The sequence below is a fragment of the Lycorma delicatula genome, chromosome 7, assembly GCF_047948215.1.
Source record: "Lycorma delicatula isolate Av1 chromosome 7, ASM4794821v1, whole genome shotgun sequence".
NCBI classification, from domain to species: Eukaryota; Metazoa; Arthropoda; class Insecta; order Hemiptera; family Fulgoridae; genus Lycorma; species Lycorma delicatula.
This window is the reverse complement of record NC_134461.1, coordinates 98,960,266-98,988,181: the sequence shown is the minus strand read 5'-3', so window position 1 is coordinate 98,988,181 and position 27,916 is coordinate 98,960,266. Positions and strand designations below refer to the sequence as shown.

Here is a 27,916-nt window from a genome sequence, read left to right as displayed (position 1 = left end):
AATGATACATAATATTTTATTTTTAATATTTTTACACATGATAACTTAGAAACTTACAGATTAATTTCAGGAAATCCATATAAGATGATGGTCTGTTTTGACATCATTCTAAAACCAAATTTTTTTTAATTTCAATTAAGTTAATTAATTTATTTACTTTACATAATGATAGTTATCAGGTGATTTTTCAGGAACCACCTTAAAATCAGCTTATACAAGACAGTAAAACTTCACTAGTTCTGAAAAGCCAATTTTGGTCCCAGTCTGGTTAAATAAAGCTGTGATTTGTAACAACTTTTTTCAGTACTGTTTTTATGATGAAAAATCACACAATACTTATGTAGTAACATGCAAATCAAAGAAACAATTTCAACTTTAAGGAAATACATTTAACTTATTGGTAAAAGCAAAAAAAAAAAAAAAAATTATATCTAATTAAGTACAGAAATTTACCTGATCAGATAATATATAGGGAAAGTTAGCTAATTACAATAATTTGTCAAATATTTTATTTCACATTTGAAAAAAAATTATTAAATATTATTGTTATGAAATTTTATATTAATTAATCTAGAATGAAATTATTTTAATATACAAGGAGTAATCAAAAAATTAGTTGCATTAGCCCAGAATTTTTTCCAAAAAAAAAGAGGTTATTTTGATGAACATAATTGGCAACCATGATTACACTTCTATTTCCTCAGTCATACTCGTGCATTTTACATGAAAGTAATTATATTACTAGCTATACATGTTTGTATTAGTTGAAAGTAGTGTGCAAATTAAAAGTTCACATAATGACTGATTTTCTAGCAAATTGTGATATTATTCCAATCTGACAAGGGAATGAGATTTGCATGTGGGACAAGAATTTGCTTATCCCACATAAGCGCATGAAAGAATTTTCTTATAGCATCCATATTAAATGGTATAATGCAAAAAAGTAGATATTGAACTGAGCTTAGAATAAATAAAATAATTTTTATAAATATTCCATATGCTGCTTTCCATATGCTAGTGAAACTAATCCTTGAGTGTCCCTTGTATAATTTCATAATAACTTTTTAATTTTGAAAATTTAACAGTCACAAGAGGAAGCCAACTTTTTTAACAATACATAATTTTAAAGATTTAATATTACAATTTATTTATCCCAAAAATATTGTTTAGATTACTTCCTTCAAGAGTGAAGAAAGAATTAATAATATGTAATATGTAATAATATGTAATAGTACATGCAGTTTATGCAAGATATCAGTTTATTTCACATCAAAAAACTGTAGCAGAAACTTCACTAGTAAACATTTTTGTTTTGATTAACCAAAGTTAAAATTTCACTCGTATATATTAGTAAATTAATTTTAAAAACGCAATTTAAAATGAAAAAATGAAAAGCTGGCCAATTTTAATGTCTAGCTTAGCTTTTCTTCACAAATATTTTCTAATAAAATACATTCAGGTTTCAGAAACTTTAAATATACATTATACAAGTCAGGTCTGGAAAGTAAATACTGTTTCCTTCTCTTAACACTGCAGGGCTGCAATAGCAGTTCTGAGCATGCACACCTATGAATTTCAATAAAAAATTAATAAAAATTATGAAATAAACTAATCCTGATACAAAAATCAATATATTTTTTATTCTTACCCTCAAAACGATTCATTTTGCAAATTTCCTACAATTCAGTTCATTATTGTTCAATGCAAACTTAAACAGGCTAAATATTTATGTACTTACAAAAATTTCCAGTTAAGATGTGGCAGGAATTTGTCTTTGGGATGTGCTGACTAAATGTAGCTTGTTGCCAATGAAACTCAGAGTCTGATTAAACAATTTGGCTGTGAGCTATTGAAGCACCCAACTTATACTCCTGGACTTGGCATCAAGTGACTACCACTTGTTCCTTCATCCCAAGCGATCCCCTGCTGGTTAGCGATATGATGAAGATGCCAATGAGAAAAATGCTGTACAATAGTGGTTATCTTCACTAGCAGCACCATTCTTTGAGAAGGGAATGAAAAAATGATTACAAGATATGAAAAATACCATAATAATCATTGAAATTATGTAGAAAAGTAGCTCTTCCATGTAATATGCTCTTCCATGTAATAATAAAATTATTGTTGAAAATTATGTGTATTTTTTATTAACAAAAAATACTTAATTTCCTGATAGGCTTCATATTTAGGGATAATGAAAGAATCGCTCACCTATTTTATAGAAAAATTAGCCTTCTCACTTTACTTCTAACAGCATACTAATTTTTCTGATTTTCCAATATCTTATGGAAGGATTATCATAACCAACAATTAACATGGGCTGTCTAATACTATATAAGAATAGAAGAGAAATAATTACTTCTAAAACGAATTTTAAACCTGTACTTTTTACATTTAAAAATATAGTTCATATTAGGATGCTTATAATTTTAAATTAATGCAAAATAATTAAAATACAACCTTTTATAATCATAACTGTAAACGTATTACATGTAAGTTACATGTAAATGAATTGCCAGTCACAAAATCACATATCGTACTTCAAAAAAACATGTCAGACTATAAAAGCTGTTGTCAAAATCTACCTTTTATCTGACATCTTGCAACTTATTCCTATGCAATAGATTTTAATAGAAATTCTATTAAATTTAAGAAAAATGACAACAAAATTTATATATGAATATATACATTTTTTTTTTTTTTTTTATAATCATAAATGTTCTGTAAGCTGGATATCTTTCATTTTTTGTTGTACTTTTATATAAAATAATCATTTTTAATAACTAAGCAAGGTAATCCATTTGAAACTTTTGAAATAGTCGAGTTTTACTGATTTACAGAATAAAACATACAAATAAATTATTATAACAACATTATGCATTAAACATTAAAAAATATATTATGTAGCTACTTTCTATAATACTTTTTTTATACTACTAGCATTAAAGTTATTATTTTAAGCCTATAATCTAAATATTCTTTTACAACCTTTTAAAAAGGTAAAGTTTTCTATTATAAAAAAGTATATAATGAATGCTTTTGCATAGTAAAATAATGAAGGAATATTAATTTAAATAAAATTAAAATTGTTCAGCTTTGTTTACATTGTGATTAAAAATAAATAGAATATAAGTACTGGCAATAAGTAAAACAATGTAAATATAGCATTACAATAATAAAAAAATTAGTACAGTGCAAAGCTAAATATTGGGTTATAAAATATACATTAGCACATTTTCATTGAATTTTTATGAAGTTTTTTTAATAGAAAAATAATTTATATTTTTTTTTTTAAATTAGGCAAAATTTTTGTGTAAATTATTTGAATGGAAGAGACTAAAAAAAAAAAAAATAACAATTAATATTCATGATAAATAAAAAGACAAACATGTCATAAATTGTAATAACTGACTGAAGGAAAAATGTTTCTTGTAATCCTTGGATAGTTCGCAACTATCTCTGGAAAAAATCCACAGATACAATTTTTAAAAAAGTGTACTACATTCAGGAAGAGGGCTGCCCAAGTGGCTACCAAACAGTGCCAGTACAGCACTAAACTGGTGCTAATATGACAAGCTTATGCCATCTCCAAACTCAGGTAAAAATTAGCAAAGATAATAGAAAAAGGGGACAATTAAAGAGAAGAGATGAGATGATCAAACATCAAAGGAGTCTCATTAAATAATTGAGGTAGATTACAGCACTGATGAGGATCAAAGGTTATGCATTACTGTAAATAAATTACAGATGCAGGTTATTTAAAAAATGAATTAAAATTTTAACACTTCACAATAGAAAACACTAAGCTAATAGTATGTTGTGCAAAATTGTACAAATGTATTCACTATTTTACCATACTCATTCATATACACCAAAAACAAAGATACCATTCAAATAGTTACATAAATCTATAACAAAACACCAATACTGATCATTAAGAAATATATAATAATAGAACATTCTACCATTATCCTACAAAATCACTACAAACAATGCAACATTTATTCTTGTTCAATAGTCATGATATGTTTACTAAAATAAAGAGATATATTTGGTATACTAAGCAGTTTGTCAGATTAAAAATACTTCTGTGATTCAAGCAGCATATTTACAACAATTAAATAATGATTACAAAAATAAACTTAAGATAAGTGAAATATTACAGAAAAATTACTGCAAAATATAAATGAACATAGCAAGTAATATGCTGTTATTCATTAAGAATATGTAGTTTTTAAAATTTAAATACAGCCATGTGGATATGTAAATTTGCACACATCTCAGAAAAATGAAATATAGGCACAGAAATAATGTTTAAAAAAATAATATCACTTAATGATAGGCACCAGTGCCTATTTAGTAACTTAACTTGATGGATGTATATAAATATATAAATTATATATTGCATATAAATTCAGTTGTTCAGTAAAACAAAACAAAAAATAGAATAAAAATGTAAAAATATATTAGTAATAATAAATAATCTACTATTTGTTTCTTTTAAAAAATATCTTTACAACAATAATAATAAATTATTTTCTATATATATATATTTTTACTTTGACTAAATAATTAAAATATAAATAATAGTTATACTTTTGCACTGGAACCGTTTTGCAATTTTCTTCGCAGTGATCTCAATTTCTGTTTACAATAGATTCTTAAGAATATTGATGCAAATACAATAACAATTCCAATTATTCCAATTGCTGTAACTGGATGTTGATAAATAATGCACGATAATAAAATGGCAAGCCCCTACAAAAAAGAATAGGAAAATATAGAATACAAAAAAAAAATGCTAAAAAATATCAAAATTAATAATTTAAAATGTTGTAAAACCATTTCTTTTATGTTTGGTGACACAAAATTTCTTCTCATAATCCCAGTTCTTACAGTCATTCTAAAAGTGTATTCTATACTAAACCCTGCACTACAAATTATATATTAAATTATTATTTATTCCCCACTTAATTCAATGATTAAGAATTTTATTTATTTATTCTGAAAAAAAAAACAAGACTAACCAATGAAGCACTTCAGTAATGAGGCTTGTTTTACTAAGTAACTCTAATAAGAGCTACAACTTTTCCAAACAAGCCCGAAATATCAACATCTTCCAAAATATTGACCACAAAATTACTCAAGTGTTTCCTATTAATAACCTTAAATTCAAGAAGGTTATATATAGCAATAATCTGGAAACTGATAATAAATTTTATAATAGGTAGTCCAAAAAGTAGTGAGCCTTTTGCGCAAGAGATAATGTTAGCATATTCTGGCAAAGTCAAGGAAGACCAGCATGTAAGCAATTATGACATCGCTAGTAATCTAAAAATCTACCAACAAATAGTACTAAACTGCTACAAAAAGAAGCTTGACGTTTAGGTGCCACATTATCTGATTCAGAAAAATTTACTTGATCAAATTTCTAGCTGCAAATCTCTACTGAAATGTAAAGAATCAAGCAGTTAATGAAGCGGTTAATCATGAGTGATGAAAAGAAAATATCAACGACAAAAATGTGTGAAAAAGATTGTGGTCGAAGTGAGAAGCTCCACAGACCGTGGAAAAGCCCACACTGACGCCCAGGAAGGTTATGCTGTGGGTTTAGTGAGATTGGAAGGAGATCAAGCATCACAAGCTGCTGCCGCCAGGCAGAATTATAGACTCAGACCTGTTTGTCAACAGTTAGTGTGATTGCACCTAGCAATTTAAAAGCAACAGCTTTTAAATTGCTAGGTGCAATCATATACCAAGCTGACAACGCCAGTCCGCATAAATGTTTAACAACCCGTAAGAAATTGAAAGAACCTGACTGGGAGGTTTTAATGCATCCACCTTATTGTATCTTTTGACCTGGCACCATCAGACTATCTTTGTTTCTCTGCAGAACTCCCTGAATGGTGTTAAGTTAGTTTCAAAAGAAGCCAGTGAAAACCACGTGTCACAGTTTTTTGGCCACAAGTTCTACAGCAACAGAATTATGGAGGAGTTGCCAAAAAATGGCAGGTCATAAAAAAAAAAATTGGTGCATATGGAGTCTCACAATGTTATTTTGCAATAACAATAAATGTAATCTCAAGTTTGGCTTCCAAAGGATCAGTATGTTTTAGACAACCTGATATAACACATTATCCTTAAAACTACAGTGCACAGAAGCCTACAGAATGGTCCATGTCCAGTAATGGAAAGTGGCACCATCCTCAATCAACTTCTACCAAACCTAACTTCTGCATTCCAGAAGAGGTAATATAAATTAGTATCTTCCCCATAAACTGTCCAGTATTTTACACCAACTATTATGTAATCATTTTATGCCCACTAAAAAGACTGGAGTTTTATTTTAACTGTGTCAAATTTATATTGCAGATAGGCTCAGGATTGTCAAATAAATGAAGACTGTTCCTTCTTCTTCTTTTGTCTTAACAGATGCCCAAGATTTTCTGCAGAAATTTTTCTTTCCTTATAACTTTTTCTCAATTTAAATTATGAAATAACATAGATACTGAAACAGTGGTGTTAAAATCCATAGCTCAATGCAAAAAAAAACTTTCGTACCTTCATCAAAAGCCAAAAAAATTTTTTTTTTAAAGGTCACAATATTGGAACCAAACATCAGAGACTAAAAAAAATAACTTTAATTGATGTATGTTTTTTATATATATTTTAACAATAACACTATCTGGAAAACAAGTGAATGACGAGCACTGTTTATGTATAATTTACTTTAATTATTACAGGTTTTGTTCAAATAAAATTGAAATTTTCAAGAATAACACTAAAAAAAGTTTTAATATGATATAAAATCAATTTTTCCATTGTGTGATTTATAAGAAATAAATCAGCAGAGACCAATTTTTTTGCGTTAACATTCATGAAATTTGTTTATGAACAAAGAAATTTTTCATTTGCATTAAATCAACTTTTTACCACTCATTTATCTCCTATTTAGATACAATCACTGTAATAGTTTTTTTCTTTATTTAGATAAATAATAATTTCCAAACAACATTCAACAGATTACATCATTAACCAACCCATTCCAGTATTATTATATGTTTATATAATAATACGCATTTTTATATTTTGAATCCACCTGTTAAGTGATATACCAACATTACAATTACCTGGCATATATCCTTATAGTGATCTCACAAAATTTCCCTAAAATGAGGTATTGTGTTGTTTAGGGATTTCATATATAAATCCTGCTTAATATCATTTTCCACACTATCAGCTCTGATACAGCTATACAAGAACCTCAAAAAACTCATCTCTGTAGCTTATGTCTAAGGGAGAATCATCTAACTTGGCGTGGATTGTCCTAGCTTCACTAGCATATATTAAAACACAAATCATCATAACTTCATACAATTTTAATAGTTTCATTTTATATTTTTATATCATTCCTACTGTTTCTCCATAACATAATTTCTGGTCCTCCTTATCAGATATTCCCCTAGCATTCAAAGCAGCTAGCTCTCTTAAGGTTTTTTCTATAAGATATTCCAGTTTGATTTTCCCAATTAATGCCAGTACAACTCTGAGGTTTTATGCTAATTACTTGAAAAAAATAAGAATCTTCACAGATATCATTACAACTACTGTGCTGGGCAATCAAAAGAGTTTTTGCAATAACTTTGCAAAGTCAAATAATATTTTCTGCACTCTTGATCTGCAAACCGTGGTGAAACATGGGATAAGAGAAAGTAATATTTCATTAATTGTGGTATTTTTTAAATAAATAGTACACTACAATACTGCTATTAAAAAGCATTAATACACAGTAGAACTGACTACAATAAATATTCATTGAAAATTTTAGACTGATATTTTAGTTTGATACTAGTCTGGAAGATTATCTAGGAACTGCTAGTCTCTACGAACTCAAATCCCCCTCTTCAAACTAGAATGATTAAAATGAATACATAACCATAGCAGACAATTGTAAAATTATTCTTTAATTCTATACACCAGTAATTTTCATTATAAATACAAATATAATATAATTTCAGATAAAACAAGAAATAATAGATATAATACAATATGCTTGCTTACCTGTCTTATAGCCATAATAATAACAAATACAACTGGCCCAAAAACAGATATGGTAAAAAATATAAAAAACTGCCCAGCAGCTGAAGTAATGGACAGTAGAATACAATCAATTATGAATTTAGGAAACTGTAAAGAAAAAAATTAAGCAAAGTGATTCAGCAGGTTTTTTTATATTTTAATACAAGATAATACTACCAAAAAAGAATAACTCATTACAAACACATTTTCTATCTTTATGTCATAACATGATCATATAAAATTATTTTTAGATACTAGTATATAACCATTACTTATTTTTATTTGAAATATTGATATTTATATTTTTATTTGTCAAATAATAAAAATAAATACCAATATTTCAATTGAAAAACTAAAAACTATAATTCAATTTGCAGTTCAAACAATAGCAATTATTCATTTTTCAGGAATTAGCTAGAGAGTGATATCATACTATAAAAGGAACTTTACTTCCAGCATCTACTACAGAATGAATGCAGGGAATAGCTATTTAGAGGTATGTGCCGTAGGATCTATCTAACTTTATAAAGTCATTATCTTGGATTTGTAATTGATTTTTTCTGCTTGGAACTATAATTACTGTATTAGCCTTCTGTAAAATGCTTCAGAAGTTGAGCCACAAAAATCAATAACAGGGCAACTGCCCCAGAATATTATCTTGTTGCATATTATTATGTAAAACATTTTGCAACTGTACATATTGTTGTTAACAAATGAGACTTTTCCCAATCAATTATGTAATTGAAAGTTACACTCAAGCAATGGTAAATGAAAACTTAGCAAAGGAATATGATGAGGGTATGTATTTTGAACCTTTGACCAAAAAGACATATGCCTTACCATACACAGTGTATTATTTAAGGCTAAGGACAAAGTCATAATGAAAAAATGTTTAACTGCTATATACCAACAATAGAAATTTATACTATTTTATCTTCAAGATAATCCTTGTAGATGTGTAAAACTGCATTTGCGCACACATTTACTGTTGTCACTGTATGTTCTAATTCATTCATATCTTATTACAAAATTATATTTTTATTTAGTAAAAATAAAATTAAAAAAATACTTTGATTATCAAAATATTTATTAATTTTAGCAAGTCATTTATTTATTTAGATAATTGTGAAATAATTAGGGGGGAAATATTCTATGGATATATTTAGATTCACACACACCAGATCATAATAGAAAAAAGTTGAGTTTTTTCTTGTTGTTTTGTTGTTTTGAAACAACAAAATGGATTATCAAATAATAACCATTTAAAAAATGCTTTGTAACTTTAAAAGCATATAAAATTTTATTTAAATAACTTACAGATTCAGTTGTGGTCTAATTTCATAACAAAACACATCAAGTTTTGACTTATGTAGTTCATTAGTACTGAATTCAGCCACCAGCAATGTGCACTAGAATTGTTAAACCAAACACTGACAATTGTAAAGGTTAATGTTAACGTTTATCTGGACATGGTTCTAAATTTTCTAATTCTTCAGTTAAACGATGATGACCAAGTTAGATGCCATTACTATCACCAAGACAGGGCACCATCTCACACTATTGCCTAGAAGTCTGAAATTTTCTTGATACTTGATTCCCACGTTGGTGGATTGGTTGTGAAGGTCCACCTACCTCACTCCCCAGATTTGATCCTGCTAGATATTTTTCTTCTGGGGTTTCATTAAAAATCAAATTTATGTACCACCTTTGGCAGCTGATCTTGTTGAGCTAAGACTTCTAATTAATGCCACAGCTACAGAGGTAAAGCCCAACTTACTGGCTACAGTCTAGAATGAAATCGAAATTCAGGTGCAATAAATGTTGCATTACAAATGGAAGTCATATTGAACCCAAGTGAATGTTGGGTGACAAACTTGATGTGTTTTTTTATGAAATGAGAACTCAACTGAATCTGTAAGTTATCTAAATAAGTTGTTACATGCTTCTAAATTTGTGAAGTTCTTTTTGAATCACACAGTATATAGGTACCGGTATAAATGTAATATAAAACATAGAAGATCAAACTGATAAAAATTTAAACAGTGTAGTGTATAAACATTATAGTTCCCTTATATTGTTAGTTTATAAACAGATGAATTCACTGTAGGCTAGAGTATAATTTTTTCCTAAGTTGAGGAAACTGCTGCTACGGAATTAAGTGATGTATGCCCAAAACATTTGACTGAGTTCACCTCTATAAATAAAATTTAAGATTTATTTATATTTATACATGAAATGGACAACTAAACGCAGAATATTTTATAACAAAAACTGATAATAATAGTTCTTGTTTCACAACAATAGTAGCCTGGACCCTTTAATATTAAATTAAATCACTTTCTTTAGAATGATACCTGCCAGAGCTATTAGCAATAACTCATGGATAAACAGCCTGTTTAGAAGTGTAACAGCAGGCAGCAGCTGGTACCCTTGCTCAGTAATGTTTACACCAACTTCTAGCAAGATACACAATATTAAAAAATTAAATTTATCAGAGAAATTTAATTTTAACTTACTCTTGTCATAAAATTAATGGACTGCGAAAATCCACCTTGTTGTGCTAACGATACAACCGTAAATAAACAACTAAAGAGATTGACTCCACACATCATTTGAACTGATGACATTTTATATTGATTAAACAATGCACCTTGCCAGTTTGAAGTAAAACTGTCAAATAAGATATATGCTGCCAATAATATAACACCTGAAAATGTAGTCTCAGTTTCATCACCTTAAATAAAAGAAAATATAATTAAAGTAGTTAATTAGTTATAGTGCACACCATACAAAATTCATATTAAGTAATAAACTTAGCAACTTTAATAGTGCCAAACCTACAAAGCAGTTGGACTGTGAAAATTAGCAAAATTATTTGGTTGAACTCATTAAGGAACAAAACAGCAAGTTGCAAACAAATAAACTTCCTTCCTGAAGTAATATGATACAAAAGCTATGCTACAAGAATACCTCTGGAAAAAGATAAGAATTTCATGAGATAGTTCATCAACATTAATCAAAAAAATAATAACCAAGATATTAAAAATATAATAAAAGAATACAAATTACAGCTATGATAAAATTCATAAGAATTCGTTCCATAGGTAGGTTAAGTCAATTTTGAAAACAATTCAAACTAAACATGGAAATAAAAACAATTAGGCCAACAGTGCATAATTATAAGTGTAACAACATTTCAACAATACCTTATATTCATTTATTTTTTTAGCCTCTAAACATGTGGTTTGTTACCTATATTCCTTTGCTTGCTCTTACCAGTTCTTCCTCTTGACAAAAGAGAAAATACTACTCGCATAGGAATATATTGGAGATGTTAATACCTGATAATTTGTCAATTAGCACCAATTTAAATAACAGCTTTAAGACATATCCAAATAATATAAATGTTAAAGATATATACCTTGTTCCATCATGTACCTATAACATAACCAAAATTACCCTACTTTAACTTATATTTATGAACTGGAAAATTCATTATCAATAAACCAGTTATTTTTTATTCATTTTCAGTTTTATTAAACTGTAGGGACTTTCTAGAAGTTCCATTTATCACAGCATATATAATGCCATCTTTCTTTTTTCATTCATAGTAACACAGCTGGGTTTTACCTACACAACAATAAATCTCATAAAAAGTATAAAGAAAATATAAAATGTAAAAGTAATTATTAAATAAGAATATATGAATATTACTAACCTTTCAGATTCTGCACAGATCCAAACATAAAAAATGCCATACCAAGTGAAATAGTTACACCAGTAATATATTCATAATGCTCAAATTTTTGATTGGACACAAATTTACCCATTATCATAACTGGTATTATTTTACATGCCTTTGACAAAACCTAAACAAAAAAAAAATTGAAAACATTTCTCTAATTAATAACCAATATTTATTTCTTTGTCATACTTATACACAAGAGGAACATCCAAAGCACTTCTTATGTAATGAACAATGGATAAAAATCTACAAAACTGTTAATGAAAATGTATAAAAGTATAACAATTACAAAAGTATAGATTCAAATTAAAATCATCTGTTTAAAAAGAAAGCAGCTTGGTTGGTTCATACTTCCAGTTACTCACTAATACTATAAAAACCATTAATCAGGAAAAACTCTACATCTGAAAAAAAATGGCATTATATAAATAGATTAATTTTTAAAAACTCATTGTAAAAAATGACAACCCCAGTATTTATGGGCTGATCTCAATACTACATGCTAATCTTAATCCTTACATGACATACAAGCTGGGACTAAGTATATTGATCAGAAGGTTGAAAATATCCATCAATCCCTTGTCAAGCGTTTGGAGTTATAAATTACAAACCAAAATTCAAAATATCCTCCAAGACATTAGCATCTGTGTTCATATAAAATTCAACAAATAACACAATAAATTATCAACCTAAGAAGTTGAATTTGTATGTATCATACTTGATAAGCTTAACAGTGTAGATTTTTTACCCTCACTTTTCTAAACAGATATAAAGCTACTTTCCATTGCACGAGTGCATTAACTGTCACAATTTTACATTCCCCTCAAGCGGCTTGGTACCAACACCACCTCCAGAGACTGAAACCAGCACACTTCCAGTCCTCTGCCGGATCGAGCCTCTCCCTTCTTCCTTTCTCAAGGTTTACTCAGTAGTCGCTCCACATGCCTGATCTCCTCAACCACCATTTCCATAAGACTGTCACTTTCACAACTCTCTGACTCAACCTCACAGATGATAACCTGGGACAGCCTCCTCCTACCAGATATCCTCCCCCCAACCAGAGTGAAACCCTCACCAGGAAAAGGGGGACATCCCCGGGCTGATCTTGTTCAGCCATAATCCAACAATATATAAATAAATGAAATCAGTTAATTAACTTAACAGTCAATGATTCAAATTAATTTAACCAGCCAAGTGTCCAATTAACAAGAATATCCAGAAAACACAAAAAAAAAGAAAAGTCTACATATAAAGAAAATCTCAAGTTCAAAACATTAATAAAAACACTGCAAGAGGGAATTTATTTCTCAAAATTTCCCTGCTTGAAACAGCTGATACAAGAATTAAAATTTTTCTAAGTCTATAAACATGTAAAGTTCGTGTTAGGTAACTCCTAATGTAAACAAACTGAAAAAAAATAATATAACCAGCTGGGTAACTAATCAACAAGTCTTAATTTTACCCTAGGCTAAAATATTAAAATAAAGTTTAGTATCACAAAAAAAACTAAATTAAACTACAAAACTGCAAATAACTCCAAAATGACAATTAACATGAAAATTACAGACCAATCAAATGATCCAGGTCAATAATTAGCATTTAAAGAAAAGTTACCAGTATAGCACTAATACAAAGTAACAAAAACAAAAAAAAAAACAGAAGAACGTAACATAACTAAATGAAATATGAATAAAACATCACAAAACAATAAATGCAATGACGAATAAAATAACAAAATACGTGAAAACAAAGACACAGTGGGCATCCAAAGACAGAGCAAAAATAACACATCTTTACTCTCACAGATCTCAATTAACCTAACCTTGATCTAACCACTTAATTCTCCTGAATTCTCAATTTTAAAATCTGGCAGGTTATCCAAATCCATCATCTCAAGGTTATATATTAATAATTCTATAATTTTGGTACAATCAAAATTTACTGGTCATTAAAATAGAAATAAATGAACACCTATTACACATGCTATTCAAAAAGTAACTTCAGATTATTTCATTATGAAAAAATATATATTAATTTATAAAAAAACCAATATATTATAAATCTTATAGCTATATTATTTAGCTACTTTTCTATATAATTGCCAACCAAATTATGGCACTTGTCATATCTGTAAACAAGTCTTTCAATACTCTCATCATAAAACTCTTCTACCTATGAATTAAGCCAAGGAGTAACACTATTTTTTAACTCCTCATAATTTTCAAAATGCTGCATCATTAATCATTTCTTCATTTTCAGAAAAAGGTGATATTCACTAGGAAATCAATAGACTAATAACTTCTCAATTTCTTCAACATCTTGCAGTATGATTCAGCATTAACTGTCGTGCCTCTTTCCATAAATTCAACCAAAATCACACCTTTACGATCCCAGATAATATCTGTGTATGTTATTTACTCATAATATTAGAAACATTTATGGATTAAGGGAATTTTTACATATCTTATGCCATAAACAAAAGGGTAGGAGGTTAAAAAGGACACTAATTTTTTTTAGATATTATAAAAGTTACTTTCATAGCTGAATTCTAGTTTCTGTAACAGCTGGGTAGTAAAACATACACACATTTTGAAATTATCCCTATCTTTTTTCATTTTAAGGATGGTTTAAGAAAAAACAGAACCTGGTTTTTAAAGAATTTTGGAATAATTTAACCTGTGTTGAATTTCAAACTTTTATCACAACAAATTCAGATGATCTACAGAAATAAGGGATAATATTAACAGTTTTAAGATATTGTTAAGCAATACTTATTCTATTTCAACTGGAGCAAGATAATATGCTAGTTTTGAAGAAGAGAAAATAAAGCTAGTCTTTTTAAAAAAAAGAGGGATCTTAACCTCTTCAGGTTGGATGAGGAAAATACTCTTTTACAGTAGTTACATAATACCTAACATCAATCTTAGGTTTAGAATTTCCAGTTTTCAAATATATGCACTTCTTAATAATCCCTATTTAATTCAACCCCCCTTAATCATAGTTAAGGAGGACCTCCTGTAATACATTGTAGTTATATTGATTTATACAGGATAGTCTTAGTCTTATCAAATAATCAGTTGCAGAAAAAAATGTAAAACCATTTTTTTCTGATTAAACATTTTGCAACATCACTTTCATTATTATTAATTAATAGAACATAGATTAATCAATGGTTGACAATAAAATGTTATTACAGTTGTTCATATTTGTTTTTAAAACTAATTGGTATGCATAATATAATACTTTTTGTCATATTAATAGTGTTGTATGTAATAGCTATTTTTATTAACCAGAACAGATTTTAAAGAAATCAGTTTTCAATTAGATAAAAGAATAATAAGTTATCTAGTAATTAATGTTAAACATCTATTTTGAATGCAGAAAGAAGTAGAAACAAATGAATAACACACTGTAATTTTTATTATTTTTTTTAATTTAAATATAAATACAAACAAACCTGAGTTGGAAATGATATAAATTTTAAAGCTTCATATTGACACCAAGAGCTCATAATGTTTGAAAAAGAACAGAATACATATTTATACAATGGCATAGGATGACGAGGTTGTCTAGTTAAAGATATATAAATACCAGATAATATGAATGCCAAAATACGATTAACGAACACTAAAAATTGTGAATCTTTAAAATAACCAACCTCACCAGCTGAATTATCATACTCCTAAAAAAGAAAACAAAAATAAATAAATATACTAAAATCAATAATATTATATTTTATTTTTATCACATATAACAGAATGTCCATGTGCATGTTTATAAGCAAATTTGTATTAAGTTTTACTTAAGAATAACTGGACTAATTTAAGTGGTTCTTTAACCAAGGCTTTTATTGAACTTTTAAGTTTGTTTAATGTATAGATTTGTGATCAACTCAACCAGATGATCAGTAATGACCATGATGGAGGTCTATTGTTATAAAGAAACAACATGATTCAATTTCGTCAACCAACACTGGCAAACTACTTTTTTATTTTTTTAACAAAATGCCCAAATGCATAATGCTTTATTAATCTTCTGGTAAATTTTTATTAAACTTTTAATTCTATAAAAATACTAATTAGATTTAATTAATAATGAATAAATATTTTTTCATTGCCCTTCGTCCAACTTAACATAAATGGAGCAGATAGAAATAAAATAATTTCATTGTAAAAACTTTATTTTTAATTTCTATAAAAATCCATCACAACACTAGTAAAGTAGTTGAGCATTAAGCCAGCTAATTTGGAGGGTAAAATATATTCAAATAATTAATGTGTCCAAATCTTCCATCGCTAGTCACACCATTTTCTTTGTTTAAAATTACGTCATTTCTTTATCAAATAATTATAGTTTACAACAAAAACATCACTTTTTTCACCAAGTTCATTGTAATTCTTCTAACATACTCAGCTTTTTAACCAAGCTTTCTGCATCTTTATTTCAATTCACTCCCAATATCAACCTGTGAAACATAACCTAAAAATGAATTCTCTGCACACCTAAATTCAATAACCAACATTCATGTAATTCCATCCTTCTCCCTCCAACACATCATATATAATTCTACTCCAACAGAGGTTGAATATAAACTGAATTGTCTATGTTTTCCAGAATTTATTGTTAAAGGAATAACATTAGAAGCAATATTCTGCCTCAATCTTTTCACACAGATATCTATTTTTTCTGTAAGTACCCAGCTCCACTTGTTAGCTATGTGTTTCATTCTTCTGCCCTTGTTCTCTTTTCTCTGGCTCTAAATTCCTGTTACTTAGTAGAAATAAGGAAAATATCCAAATTGTTTGTCATAAGTTATTATTTTGCAACTAATTTTATAACACCTGAAATGGAAAAAGCATTTCTTACATATTAATTAAATTTATTTTGTTAACTTAAAATATAGTTATTCTTTGTAAAGTCACAATTATTTTCATTTTCTTTTTTTTAACTAATAATATATTTCTTATGTTAATGAATTTGTGTGTACAATCAAGTTTTAATAAAATCAACACTATTTTCACTTAAAAAATAAAAGAAATTATAGTCTTATTTTGTGTGTCCAAAACAGACACAGAGAGAAATATATATTTTTGTGATTCGATATGTGCAATAAAAATTGATAAATATAAACAAAAATTTATAAATATAAACAGCTGGGAGAGTAAAAGTAACAGAAATAAAACATAACATAAAAACACAAATTCCAGTTCCAGGTAGCTAACGATGAACTTTGTAGAGACATTGTAGAAACCTTTCTCAATAAATATTATGTTATACTAACACCACAGAGGTAATGGGCTGTTAACAAAAACGATAGAAATGTGAAGAGGCAATTTGATGAACATCGTGCCACGCCATCAAACAGAAGAGCTCAGAAATGATGCAATTTGCATTAACTATCCAAAAAATGTTATACAGAGAATGTGTTATAATTTTATAGCACTGTTCTTCATATAGTAATATTTTAAGTTGCTGACTAAATCAGTACTGAAGCAGACTGAAGTAGCAGTACTGAAGCATGGTTCTTCTTCTTTTCATCCCTAGCTGGTGTTTGGATTGGATCGACTCTTAAACCCGTATGCTGCTATGAGTGCCAATGATTGTCTGATTTCATTAACAAGATGCTTTCATGCATGGCAATCCATGGCTGTTGTTCTGGCCTCATTAAGATTTAGCCTGCAGTTTTTTATATCATCATCGATCCGCATTTTCTTTAGAGTTGTTTGTTGGGCTCTCCAATCGGTGGGTCGTTCGTGCTAGAGGAGTTTGTATGGTAGTCAGTTTCCAGTCATTCTGCAGACATGGGGAAACCATGTCATTTATAACCAAAAGGCTAATTGTTTTATAGCCCTATGGTTATCACTAGGAAATGTAGAAAAGTGACTTAATTTTATTTTAGCTTTTAATTTATAGAGACAAAGTACATTGTTCTTACGATATCATTGATTTAATACAATATTTAATGTACAATTTTCATACAAAGGCAAGTAAGATGATTTTTCACAGAGAGCCCTATCTATGTACTGGCTACATAATTAAAGTTACATTTGTACGTAATAGCTAAGATAAGGTTTATAATCATATTACCTTTAAATTCTGTAAAAAAACTAAAGCAAAAGACTTTTGTTTTAATGGCTTTATTACAATTTGTTATTTTTAACTTCACTCATATCTTACTGTTACAAAGGTTTGTACAATTCAGTTTTAATAAATTTTAAGGGTCTTTTCTGTTTTTCCCCATAATGTTTTTTTTTTATGTTACATATTACATAATAGCTCCCTCTATGAATCATGAGATCTTGCCGGTAGTAAGGAAGGATGAGTGCTCAGTGTTACAGAGTAGGTGGAACCTAATGCCTTCCTTGGTAAAATATTCTGGAGGTAAACTACTCCTCTGTTCGGATCTTCAGGTGGGGACTACTAAGAAAGGAGTAACCAGAAAATTAAAAATTAACATTCTACGAGTCGCAGCATGGAATGTTAGAAGTCTAAAATAGGTTGGTCGGTTAGAAAATTTAAAGAGGGAAGTGGATAGGTTAAAAATAGATGTAGTAGGTATTAGTAAGGTTCAGTGGGAAGAGGAAAACAACTTTTGGTCTGGTGATTTTAGAATAATTAACTCAGCAACAAAGGGCAGGCAGGAGTAGGTTTCATAATGAACATGAAGATAGGGAAGAGAGTAGAGTATTTCAAACAGCTTAATGATAGAATCATTGTAATAAGGATAAAATCAAAACCTAAGCCGACGATTGTTAACGTCTATAGGCCTACAAGTGCCCATGATGATAATGAGGTAGAACATGTATACGAAGAAATTGTTGAAGCAATTAAACACATAAAAGAAGATGAAAATTTAGTAATAGTTGGAGATTGGAATGCAAGCATCAGAAAATGCAAGGAAGGAAATACTGTGAGGGAACAGGGGCTGGGCAAAAGGAATGAAAGACTTATTGAGTTTTGCACAAAGTATAATTTAGTAACTGCCAACACTCAGTTTAAAAATCATAATAAAAGAATATACACATGGAAAAAGTCTGGTGATACTGCAAGGTATCAGATAGATTATATCATGGTAAAACAAACATTTAGAAATCAACTCATTGACTGCAATGCATATACTGGATCAGATATTGATAGTGACCATAATTTAGTGATAATGAAATCTAGATTGGGGTTTAAAAACCTGAAGAAAAGGTTTCAGATGAATCGATGGAATTTAGAGAGGCTTGAGAAAGGGGAGGTAAAGAAGAATTTTGAGGAGGACATTGCAAAAGGTCTGAGTAAAATCGATAAGGTAGAAAATATAGAAGTAGAATGGGAGAATGTTAAAAAGGAAATTCTTAAATCAGCAGAAGTGAACTTAGGCAGAACAAAGAGAATTGGTAGAAAACCTTGAATATCAGAGGTTATATTGCAGCTGATGGATGAACTAGAAAGTATAAGAATGCAGTGATGAAGAAAGTAAAAGGAACTATCGAGAGTTAACAAATACTATAAACAGGAAGTGCAAATTAGCGAAAGAAGAGTGAATTAAAGAAAAGTGTTCAGAAGTGGAAAGAGAAATGATCATTCATAAAATAGACAGAGCATACAGGAAAGTTAAGGAGAATTTTGAGACACATAAATTAAAATCTATATATTAAATAAAGATGGTACACCGATTTATAATACGAAAGAAAAGGTCGATAGGTAGGTGAAATATGCTGAAGAGTTATACAGAGGAAATGGATTAGAAACTGGTGTTTCTAAAAAAACACTGAAGAAGAAAAAGAAGTCAAAGAGGATGAAAAGGGAGATGCAATACTGAGATCTGAGAGCAATAAAGGATTTGAATGGCAGAAAGGCTCCTGGAATAGACGGGATACCTACAAAATTAATGCAAAGTGCAGGTGAGGAAGCGATAAGATAGATTATACAAATTGGAGTGTAATATTTATGAAAAAGGGGAAGTTCCATCAGACTTCAAAAAGAAACTTACTGTAATGATACCAAAGAAAGCAGGAGCAGATAAATGTGAAGAATACAGAACAATTAGCTTAACTAGTCATGCATCAAAAATCTTAACTAGAATTCTGTACAGAAGAATTGAGAGGAGAATAGAAGAAGTGTTATGAGAAGACCAATTTGGTTTCAAGAAAAGTATAAGGACAAAGGAAGCAACGTTAGCACTCAGATTAATAATAGATGGAAGATTAAAGAAAAACAAACCAACATACTTGGCATTTATAGACTTAGAAAAGTCATTTGATAATGTACACTGGAATAAAATGTTCAGCATTATAAAAAATGTATGGTTCAAGTATAGAGATAGAAGGACAATTGCCAACATTTACAGGAACCAAACTGCAACAGTGATAATTGAAGAACATAAGAAAGAAGCGATAATAAAAAAAGGAGTCTGACAAGGATGTTCCCTATCCCTGTTACTTTTTAATCTTTATATAGAACTAGCAGTCGATGTTAAAGAACAATTTATATCTGGAGTAACAGTGCAAGGTGAAAAGATAAAGATGCTACAATTTGCTGATGATATAGTACTTCTAGCCGAGAGTAAAAAAGATTTAGAAGAAACAATGAATGGCATGGATGAAGTCCTACACAAAAACCACAGGATGAAAATAAACAAGAACAAAACAAAAGTAATGAAATGTAGTAGAAATAAAGTAAATGGACCATAGAATATAAAAATAGGAAGAGAAAAGATCATGGAGGTAGAAGAATTCTGTTATTTGGGAAGTAGAATTACTAAAGATGGATGAAGCAGGAGAGATATAAAATGCTGAATAGCACAAGTAAAACAAGCTTTCAGTCAGAAATATAATTTGCTTACATCAAAAATTTATTTAAACATCAGGAAAACATTTTTGAAAGTATGTTTGGAGCGTAGCTTTATATGGAAGTGAAACTTGGATGATCAGAGTACTTGAGAAGAAAAGATTAGAAGCTTTTGAAATTTGGTGCTGCAGGAGAATGTTAAAAATCAGATTGGAGGAAAAGTGACAAATAAAGAGGTGTTGCGGCAAATTGATGAAGAAAGATGCATTTTGAAAAATATAGTTAAAAGAAGAGACAGACTTATAGGCCACATATTAAGCCATCCTGGAATAGTCACTTTGATATTGAAGGGACAAAAATAAAAAATATAAATTGGTAAATGGGAAAAATTGTGCAGGCAGGCAGGCTACGTTTGGAATAAGTAAAACAAATTGTTAAGGATGTAGAATGTAAGGGGTATACTGAAATGAAATGACTGGCACTAGATAGGGATGCATAAGAAATGACAGAGACAAAAAAAAATTACATATTAGTAATTTCTCACGTTATAATTATTATATGGAATTTGAAGGAATTTGCAGAGAAGGTTAGGTTTGGTTAGATTATATTTATAATTATAAGCATATAATTATAACACAAGGAATAACTAACATGTAATACGTAATGTAAAAGAAAAAACCATTATGGGAGAAAAAAGAAAAGACCCAGTTTTATTAGACACATTATTTTTTTAATTTTTAATATTATTCAAATTTTGCCTTTGAAGAAAGTAAATCCATCATAAACATTTTAAGGCAATACTTTAATTTTAGTAGTAACTTTATAAAGGAATTTGTTTTTAAATTTATTATTTTCTAATATACTTTAATATTCTTCTAATAAAATTTAATATAAGTAGTGAATTTGTATTACAACTAACACTGAAACTGAAAAAACCCTATTAGCCACAATGAAGATAAATGTTATTATTTAAAAAATAAAATCATGTTTATAAATAATACCTGAGTCATAACTTTTTCTTGAAGCAAACCCCATGTTAAATATGAGCCTTGTAAACCAACAAAACAGAACATTAATAACAAGGCATCTTGTCTAGTTGATCTTGAATGTGATGAAATTGGTACAACTGATGAAGCAACACCAATTCCACTGTTTGTTCGATTAATACTTTCTGACTTATCAGATGTAGGTAACAATCTATCTCCACCAGTGTCTGTAGTACCACCAGTAAAACACAGCCTAATGACTCTGGCAAAACAGTTTGGACCTAAAAACATAATTGATGCAATTAATAAAAGCTATGTAACTGAAATAAAGGGCTAGACGTATCTTAAATTTCTTGTTTCCCTGAATACAGGAGCTGAATAAGTATAACTAGGAAATCATAATTAACCTTTATAACAAATAGGAAATGAATGTATCAGCTTCTGACCATTCTATGCCACTAGCTCATTTCTGCCTTGTAACAATATATTAAATATTCTGTAGTTTTGATAAACTACAGAAATTCTATGTTTTGATAAACATAGCATGACTATGTTTACAAGAGTACATTTTTATTATCAATTTTTTTCTCTTAACATTCAATTGACCTCTATTTTAATAAACAACTGTAATAACTTCCAGCTCCCAATAAAAAAAAGTATGATTTTAGTCCCTATTTGCAACTATACCGTTGTTTTAGCATGTTTATTTAACTATTCATGTACTTCCATTACCCAAAAGAAACAGAATTTACTTGCACAAAAGTAAAACTAATAAAAATCAAAATTCATCTCTTGAATATTTTTAAAAAACATCACAAAAAATTTTTATAAAGTATAAACTTACCTGATCGATCCAAATATTTGCTAGTTTTTATATACTTAAATATAAAAAAACCAGGAATAAATATTGTAGCATATCCTAATAAATTTAGTGACAGTCTGAATAACCAACTTCCTTTAAAATTATCATTGCTACTTTTATTATTATTGTTATTATTATTACTATGATTTAAATCAACGTTGTTAGTAATAATACTACTATCTATTCCAACTCCATCAAAGAAACTGTCATCAACTATAAACCTTAAAACATGTGTAACAGCATAAACAACTAAAATAGTTATTATAATAAGCAGCCTGTAAAAAAAAAAATCATCATAAATTAAGAAAATATCTCATTAACAAATAAAATTTAAATTAAAAAACATGGAGACTTTTAGCCAATATAACAGCATAAACGTATAATAATACACAGAACTGCAATTCTATGTACTACTTTTATTATTTTTAGTTTAATAGTAATTGTCCCCCAAAATAAATTAGCATTAATGTTTCAAAAATTTTGAACAGTTTTTCATCACCACACACCACCTGGAGACTGAAGGCCTCTCCATATGGACATTTTAAGCCCTCACTGTCTGACTTTTTTTATACATTTCAAGCCTGAAATGAAATTACTTCTCTTAATATTTTTAAACAGACTTTAATAGATACTTCATACCTTTTAATAATATAACTTTCATCTTTCTTGCATATTGCAAAATATACTAAAAAAACATTTGCCAAAACTTTTTATCTTTTTTCATTTTTATTCACTGAATGTAATTTTATACAATCAATTCATTAAAGAATTTCTTATTACTCAATTACATTTGTTAAAAAAAAAAAAAAATATTTATATTTCAACAAATTTTGCTGTCACAACATGTGAACTATCAATCAGTACAGAAAGGTTCAAAAAATTACGTCAAAATGAGAAAGCTATTGACTACAACAATAATATTCTATGTGGGTGGGAAGTCCCTTTACACTGTAATAAATCCAGCTTAATCGAGCTCTACTGCTGCCAATTTTCACCACTGACATCATTCACTGCTACTGGAAAAGGTGGTGAGGATAAGCCTTGATGAGGATCATTCATTGTGTTTATTCATGTTGGGATGACCTTAGTAGTTCACTGTGGAACAATGGCAGATACATGAGCATTCACTGTTGAAGGGTTTGTTAGCCTGTATGGGCCCATGAACATCCACACACTGGTAAAATATTGGAGAACATTATGAAGACTTGTTTGTGCATTTTGGGAAATTGTCACCATCATGGCAAACAGTACTGGCATGAAAGAAGAAGACTTTTACAACAGGAAGTGTTCTTGAGGCCCCTCACAGTAAAAGACAGAGCCCTTGAGCTGAGACGTGTGCTCTGTGAAATCATCTATTCATCGATCACTGATGAAATCAACATGGAAACATTCTGCAGAGTTAGGCATTCCAAGATCGACAATGCAAGACCATAAGAAGGACTTGAAAGTTAAATGTTTTTGTCCTGCCACAGTTAATGAGTTGAGTATAATGACCTTGGTCGATGTGTTAATGCATGACAGTAATTGTTTGAACACTTTCTGGGAGCAAAATATAAAAAGAATGTTATGTTCTCTTTGGAGCTCTCATAACCAAAATGTTTTTTTTTCTAGACAAAAGACAATCCTCACTTTTTTGAGGAAATTAAACAACATCCACCTCATGTTATGATTTGGGCTGGGATAATAGCTGAATATCTCCTACACCTTTATTTTTTCAGTGGCACAGTTAATCAACACAATTATCTGAAAATGATCGAGTGGTTGCTTCCAGAATTAACAGCAAAAGGGATTGCTGACATCATTACATTTCAGCAAGATGGTACTCCAGCGCATTTTGGTTTTAATGTCTGCAGACGCTTCAATAAAATTTTTCTGAATCTCTGGATCGAATGTGGGTCAGAGGAGTTAGTTACCAGCTCCACGGCCTTGGCCAGCAAGAAGCCCTGGATCTCATCACACCTGACAATGCACTCTGGAGTTTTGTAAAAGAAGAAATCCAAAAACGCAGATACATCAATAAGGAGCAGCTCCAAGACACTGTTCCGTAAACATCTGAAATAATGAAATAAAAACTAAACCTGTAACTGCTAATTACCTTTATATTTTTATATAAGGGGGGAAATGATGAACAACTGGACATAGAGGCACATACAGCTATGATTTGAACATGGTGAAACCCAGACAGACATTTTAGATCCATAAAAGGTAAACTGCACCTATTCTAATAATTTCATAACAAGTGTAAAGGGACTTCCTACCCATCCTGCACCATTTAAACAGAAACATTATTTTGATATCCTGATCCACCTGCATCTCAACCCATCTCCATTAGACTTCACATCAGGCCACAAGACCTATATCATATCATTTTCTACATCAGCTTGAAACCACTTGGCATACCTTATTAAATAATTCCAAAATTTCTACCCAAAACTTAAGGGCACTAAAGCCACTAAAGTTAACCATTGTTTCGTTCAAGATGCATTAACAAAACTCATAAACTTCATTTTTGTACTTCTATCTAAATTTTGTATTCTGACACCAAACCACTTCTTTATTAGATTTGAATTCTAATTATCTTTATATCATTGAGTAAAATGTCTTGCTAGCTCATATCTCGCACACCACATAAATGCTCTCTATTTTTAGTAACAACTTGCATGGGTAACAATATTTGCCTACAGACCATGCTTCACTTGTTCTACATTGCAATTGATCTGTGAATTGAATTTAAAAAAAAAAAGTCGTACTTGCATTTTGTCTATACTATTCACTTACTTTTTTCTGTATTTTTTCTTTAAATATATATATTTAATATGTAATATAACAAATATGTATGTATTTTTGTGAACAAATACACCTGTAAGTATGGGGATATAAAGTCTCAACTAGTTACACAGCAAGAGGGTCACTATTCTTAAAATCTTGGGAATTTCTGATTCACTTGGTAAAGTGAAATCCATAGAATTTTAAAAGATGTCATAAAATGTTAATGAATTTGTAGTTTAATCAAAACTATGTAAATAGGTAACCATAGTTTACCTACCATTGCAAAATTACCATTACCATTACCGTTACCATTGTAAATGTAACCATATATAATCAATCAACTCACTGCATGTTTAAAAAAAACCATTGCACTTTGTGTACATTTGAAATATTATACTTGAATTAATAATGACATTAAGTTATATATTATTTTATTCTAACCATTTTAAAACATAAAGCTTCATAACTTACAATATGATAATAACAGGCACCTGCTGGCGTACTGTCATTATTGAATATCATCAATATATTCTTATACGAAACAAAATTATAGTACTTTATGCAAATATCATTGTTATTTATTTACTTAACAAATACTATAGTCAATAATATTTTTTCATATATTCCATTAGAAGACCTGAAACAATCAAATGAATTATTCGGTCTCAAAAAAAGAAATTACAATATAATAATACTGAAGGCACAAAACTCAACAATACTAAAATAAATTTGATTAAACAATACATAAAATAGGCTTACATGATTATAAAAACAGTTGGAAGATATGAACTAAAGAAGTGTCAGTATAAATATTAAACATAAGAATACTAACAGAAATATAATTTTACCACCCCAAAGGTCATATTTCTTGTTTCTTTTGATTAGGTTTTTCTACAAAGAATAGTTGATCAACTGCACTTACCTATCACAAGATTTTTGAAAATAGGAGGTGAAATAAAGCAACCTGCTAGATATCTGGCAAACAAAGCACAGAAACCAGCATCATGATTTAGTCTGTATCAATAAATGGACTATACTTTGTGCATATTCTAAACACAGCATAAGCATTGCAATGCTCTGTAAAGATATGGTTGAACAGTATTAACAAGGAAAATTCTTCATAAATAATAAACATACTAAATAACTTGATAAATTTTTTAGATCAAGTTTCAGTTTTATTTGTATAGTAAAGAAAAAAAAACAATTTTTTTTGCCTTCCAGCTTCATTCGTTTACATAACTGTACTTTTATCTACATTTAACACATTTTGAGGTTATAACCTCATTATCATGTTTAATTTGTTGTATTTTTTTATAATAGAATCAACACATCAACAATTTTAACTAAATAATGGGGGAATAAAAGTGTTACAACAGTCAATTATTGTAACATTTAGTTATTTAATCAATGTTACAAAATAGATCCAAAAAATAAAGCTAAGGCTACTAGTATTACAGAGATTTACTGTTGCTAACAAGTGTTCATATAGTCGATAATAACTATACAACATAAATAATGACTGAAACAACATATTTAACTATTCTAACATCACACTGATTTCTTAATCTAATCTACAAAGAAAACAAGACTTAAAATAATATAACCATAAGTATTATATTATCTATATTTATACAAAATTATAGAAATTAAAATTTTCTCATACAAACTGCCTCCAATTTACAATACACTTACACCTGAAATCCCTGATAATGGAAAGTTTCTCACAAAACATATTTTAATCTTATCTTAAATGAACTTACATAAGGAATACATATATTTTATCAGTCTGCTACTCTTATAACTAGTGCAGTTTTTTAAGTAAAACAAGTTGTTAAAAACAAAGTCAAGGAATATCATTAACAAAGTTTAGTATATCAGAGAATACCATTCTCCGAGTCTGTATGGTAAATGACAGTAGGTTTCATTAAAATTTGTTTTAAAAAGTCAAATTCACATGTATTTTTTAAAGATAATATTTCAAGGTTTTGACAAAAAATTCCCCTAATATAAAAATACAAAATCTTTGATAGAGAAAATTCATCCTTATGCATTAATTAGAAACATAAAATTTACATAACCCAAAACTGTACATAAACTAAACTGTGCTTTTAAAAACAAATTTATTACACATTTTTTAACCATCAGCTAATAAGCCAACACCTAAGTGTTTTATTGTATATAAGAAATTTATTTTCTTTTAAGTACACAAAAAAACAATTTGGGAGAAAAAAATTGTTTATGTACATTTGTGAACAATTTTTATTAGTGCAAATATTAAGAGAAAAAGTCAAATTACACATAACATGCTAGTTAAATAACCAGAGAAACGTTTTTTTAAGTCATACAACAAAATTATACATTAGCATTTTATTTGTAACTCAAATAAGCTAACCTCAAAGACTCACATTCCGGCAAACGATGCCAAATTTTTCAGTCACCTGACCGTTCAATAGTCGAATAACAAGCATCGTATATGACACGTTAAGTATATATCTTCTCAGCAATGCAGGTGAAACAATGTAATGTGTTTTATGCGAAAAGTATTAGTTGGGCATGCTAAAATTGGGGTAAAGTTTACATCTATGCGATGAAGGCAAGCTTAAGGAATGACTAGATAAATCCTAACTAAACTACAGCAACTAGCAGACATTTACGTCTAGCTGTCTTGTTTTGTGTTTTTACGCTAGATAGCGAGTTCGC

The 27,916-nt window shown here is 29.0% G+C and overlaps 1 protein-coding gene across 3 annotated transcripts; it reads right to left on the bottom strand.

The window, feature by feature from the left end:
• Positions 1 to 27,916, bottom strand: sll (adenosine 3'-phospho 5'-phosphosulfate transporter 1). 3 transcript variants are annotated; one of them, XM_075371763.1, is made up of 10 exons: positions 27,609 to 27,916; positions 25,688 to 25,853; positions 22,430 to 22,722; positions 21,601 to 21,866; positions 15,282 to 15,506; positions 11,798 to 11,948; positions 10,596 to 10,813; positions 8,062 to 8,187; positions 4,597 to 4,758; positions 1 to 2,002 (listed from the first exon to the last, which is right to left on the bottom strand). In XM_075371763.1, exons 2-10 carry the CDS (start codon positions 25,723 to 25,725, stop codon positions 1,931 to 1,933), a joined length of 1,551 nt encoding a protein of 516 aa, XP_075227878.1. In that variant the 5' UTR covers positions 25,726 to 25,853; positions 27,609 to 27,916; the 3' UTR covers positions 1 to 1,930. The 3 variants fall into 3 exon arrangements, with proteins under 3 accessions (XP_075227878.1, XP_075227880.1, XP_075227879.1); XM_075371765.1 differs by having other exon boundaries at positions 1 to 1,566; XM_075371764.1 differs by having other exon boundaries at positions 27,622 to 27,916.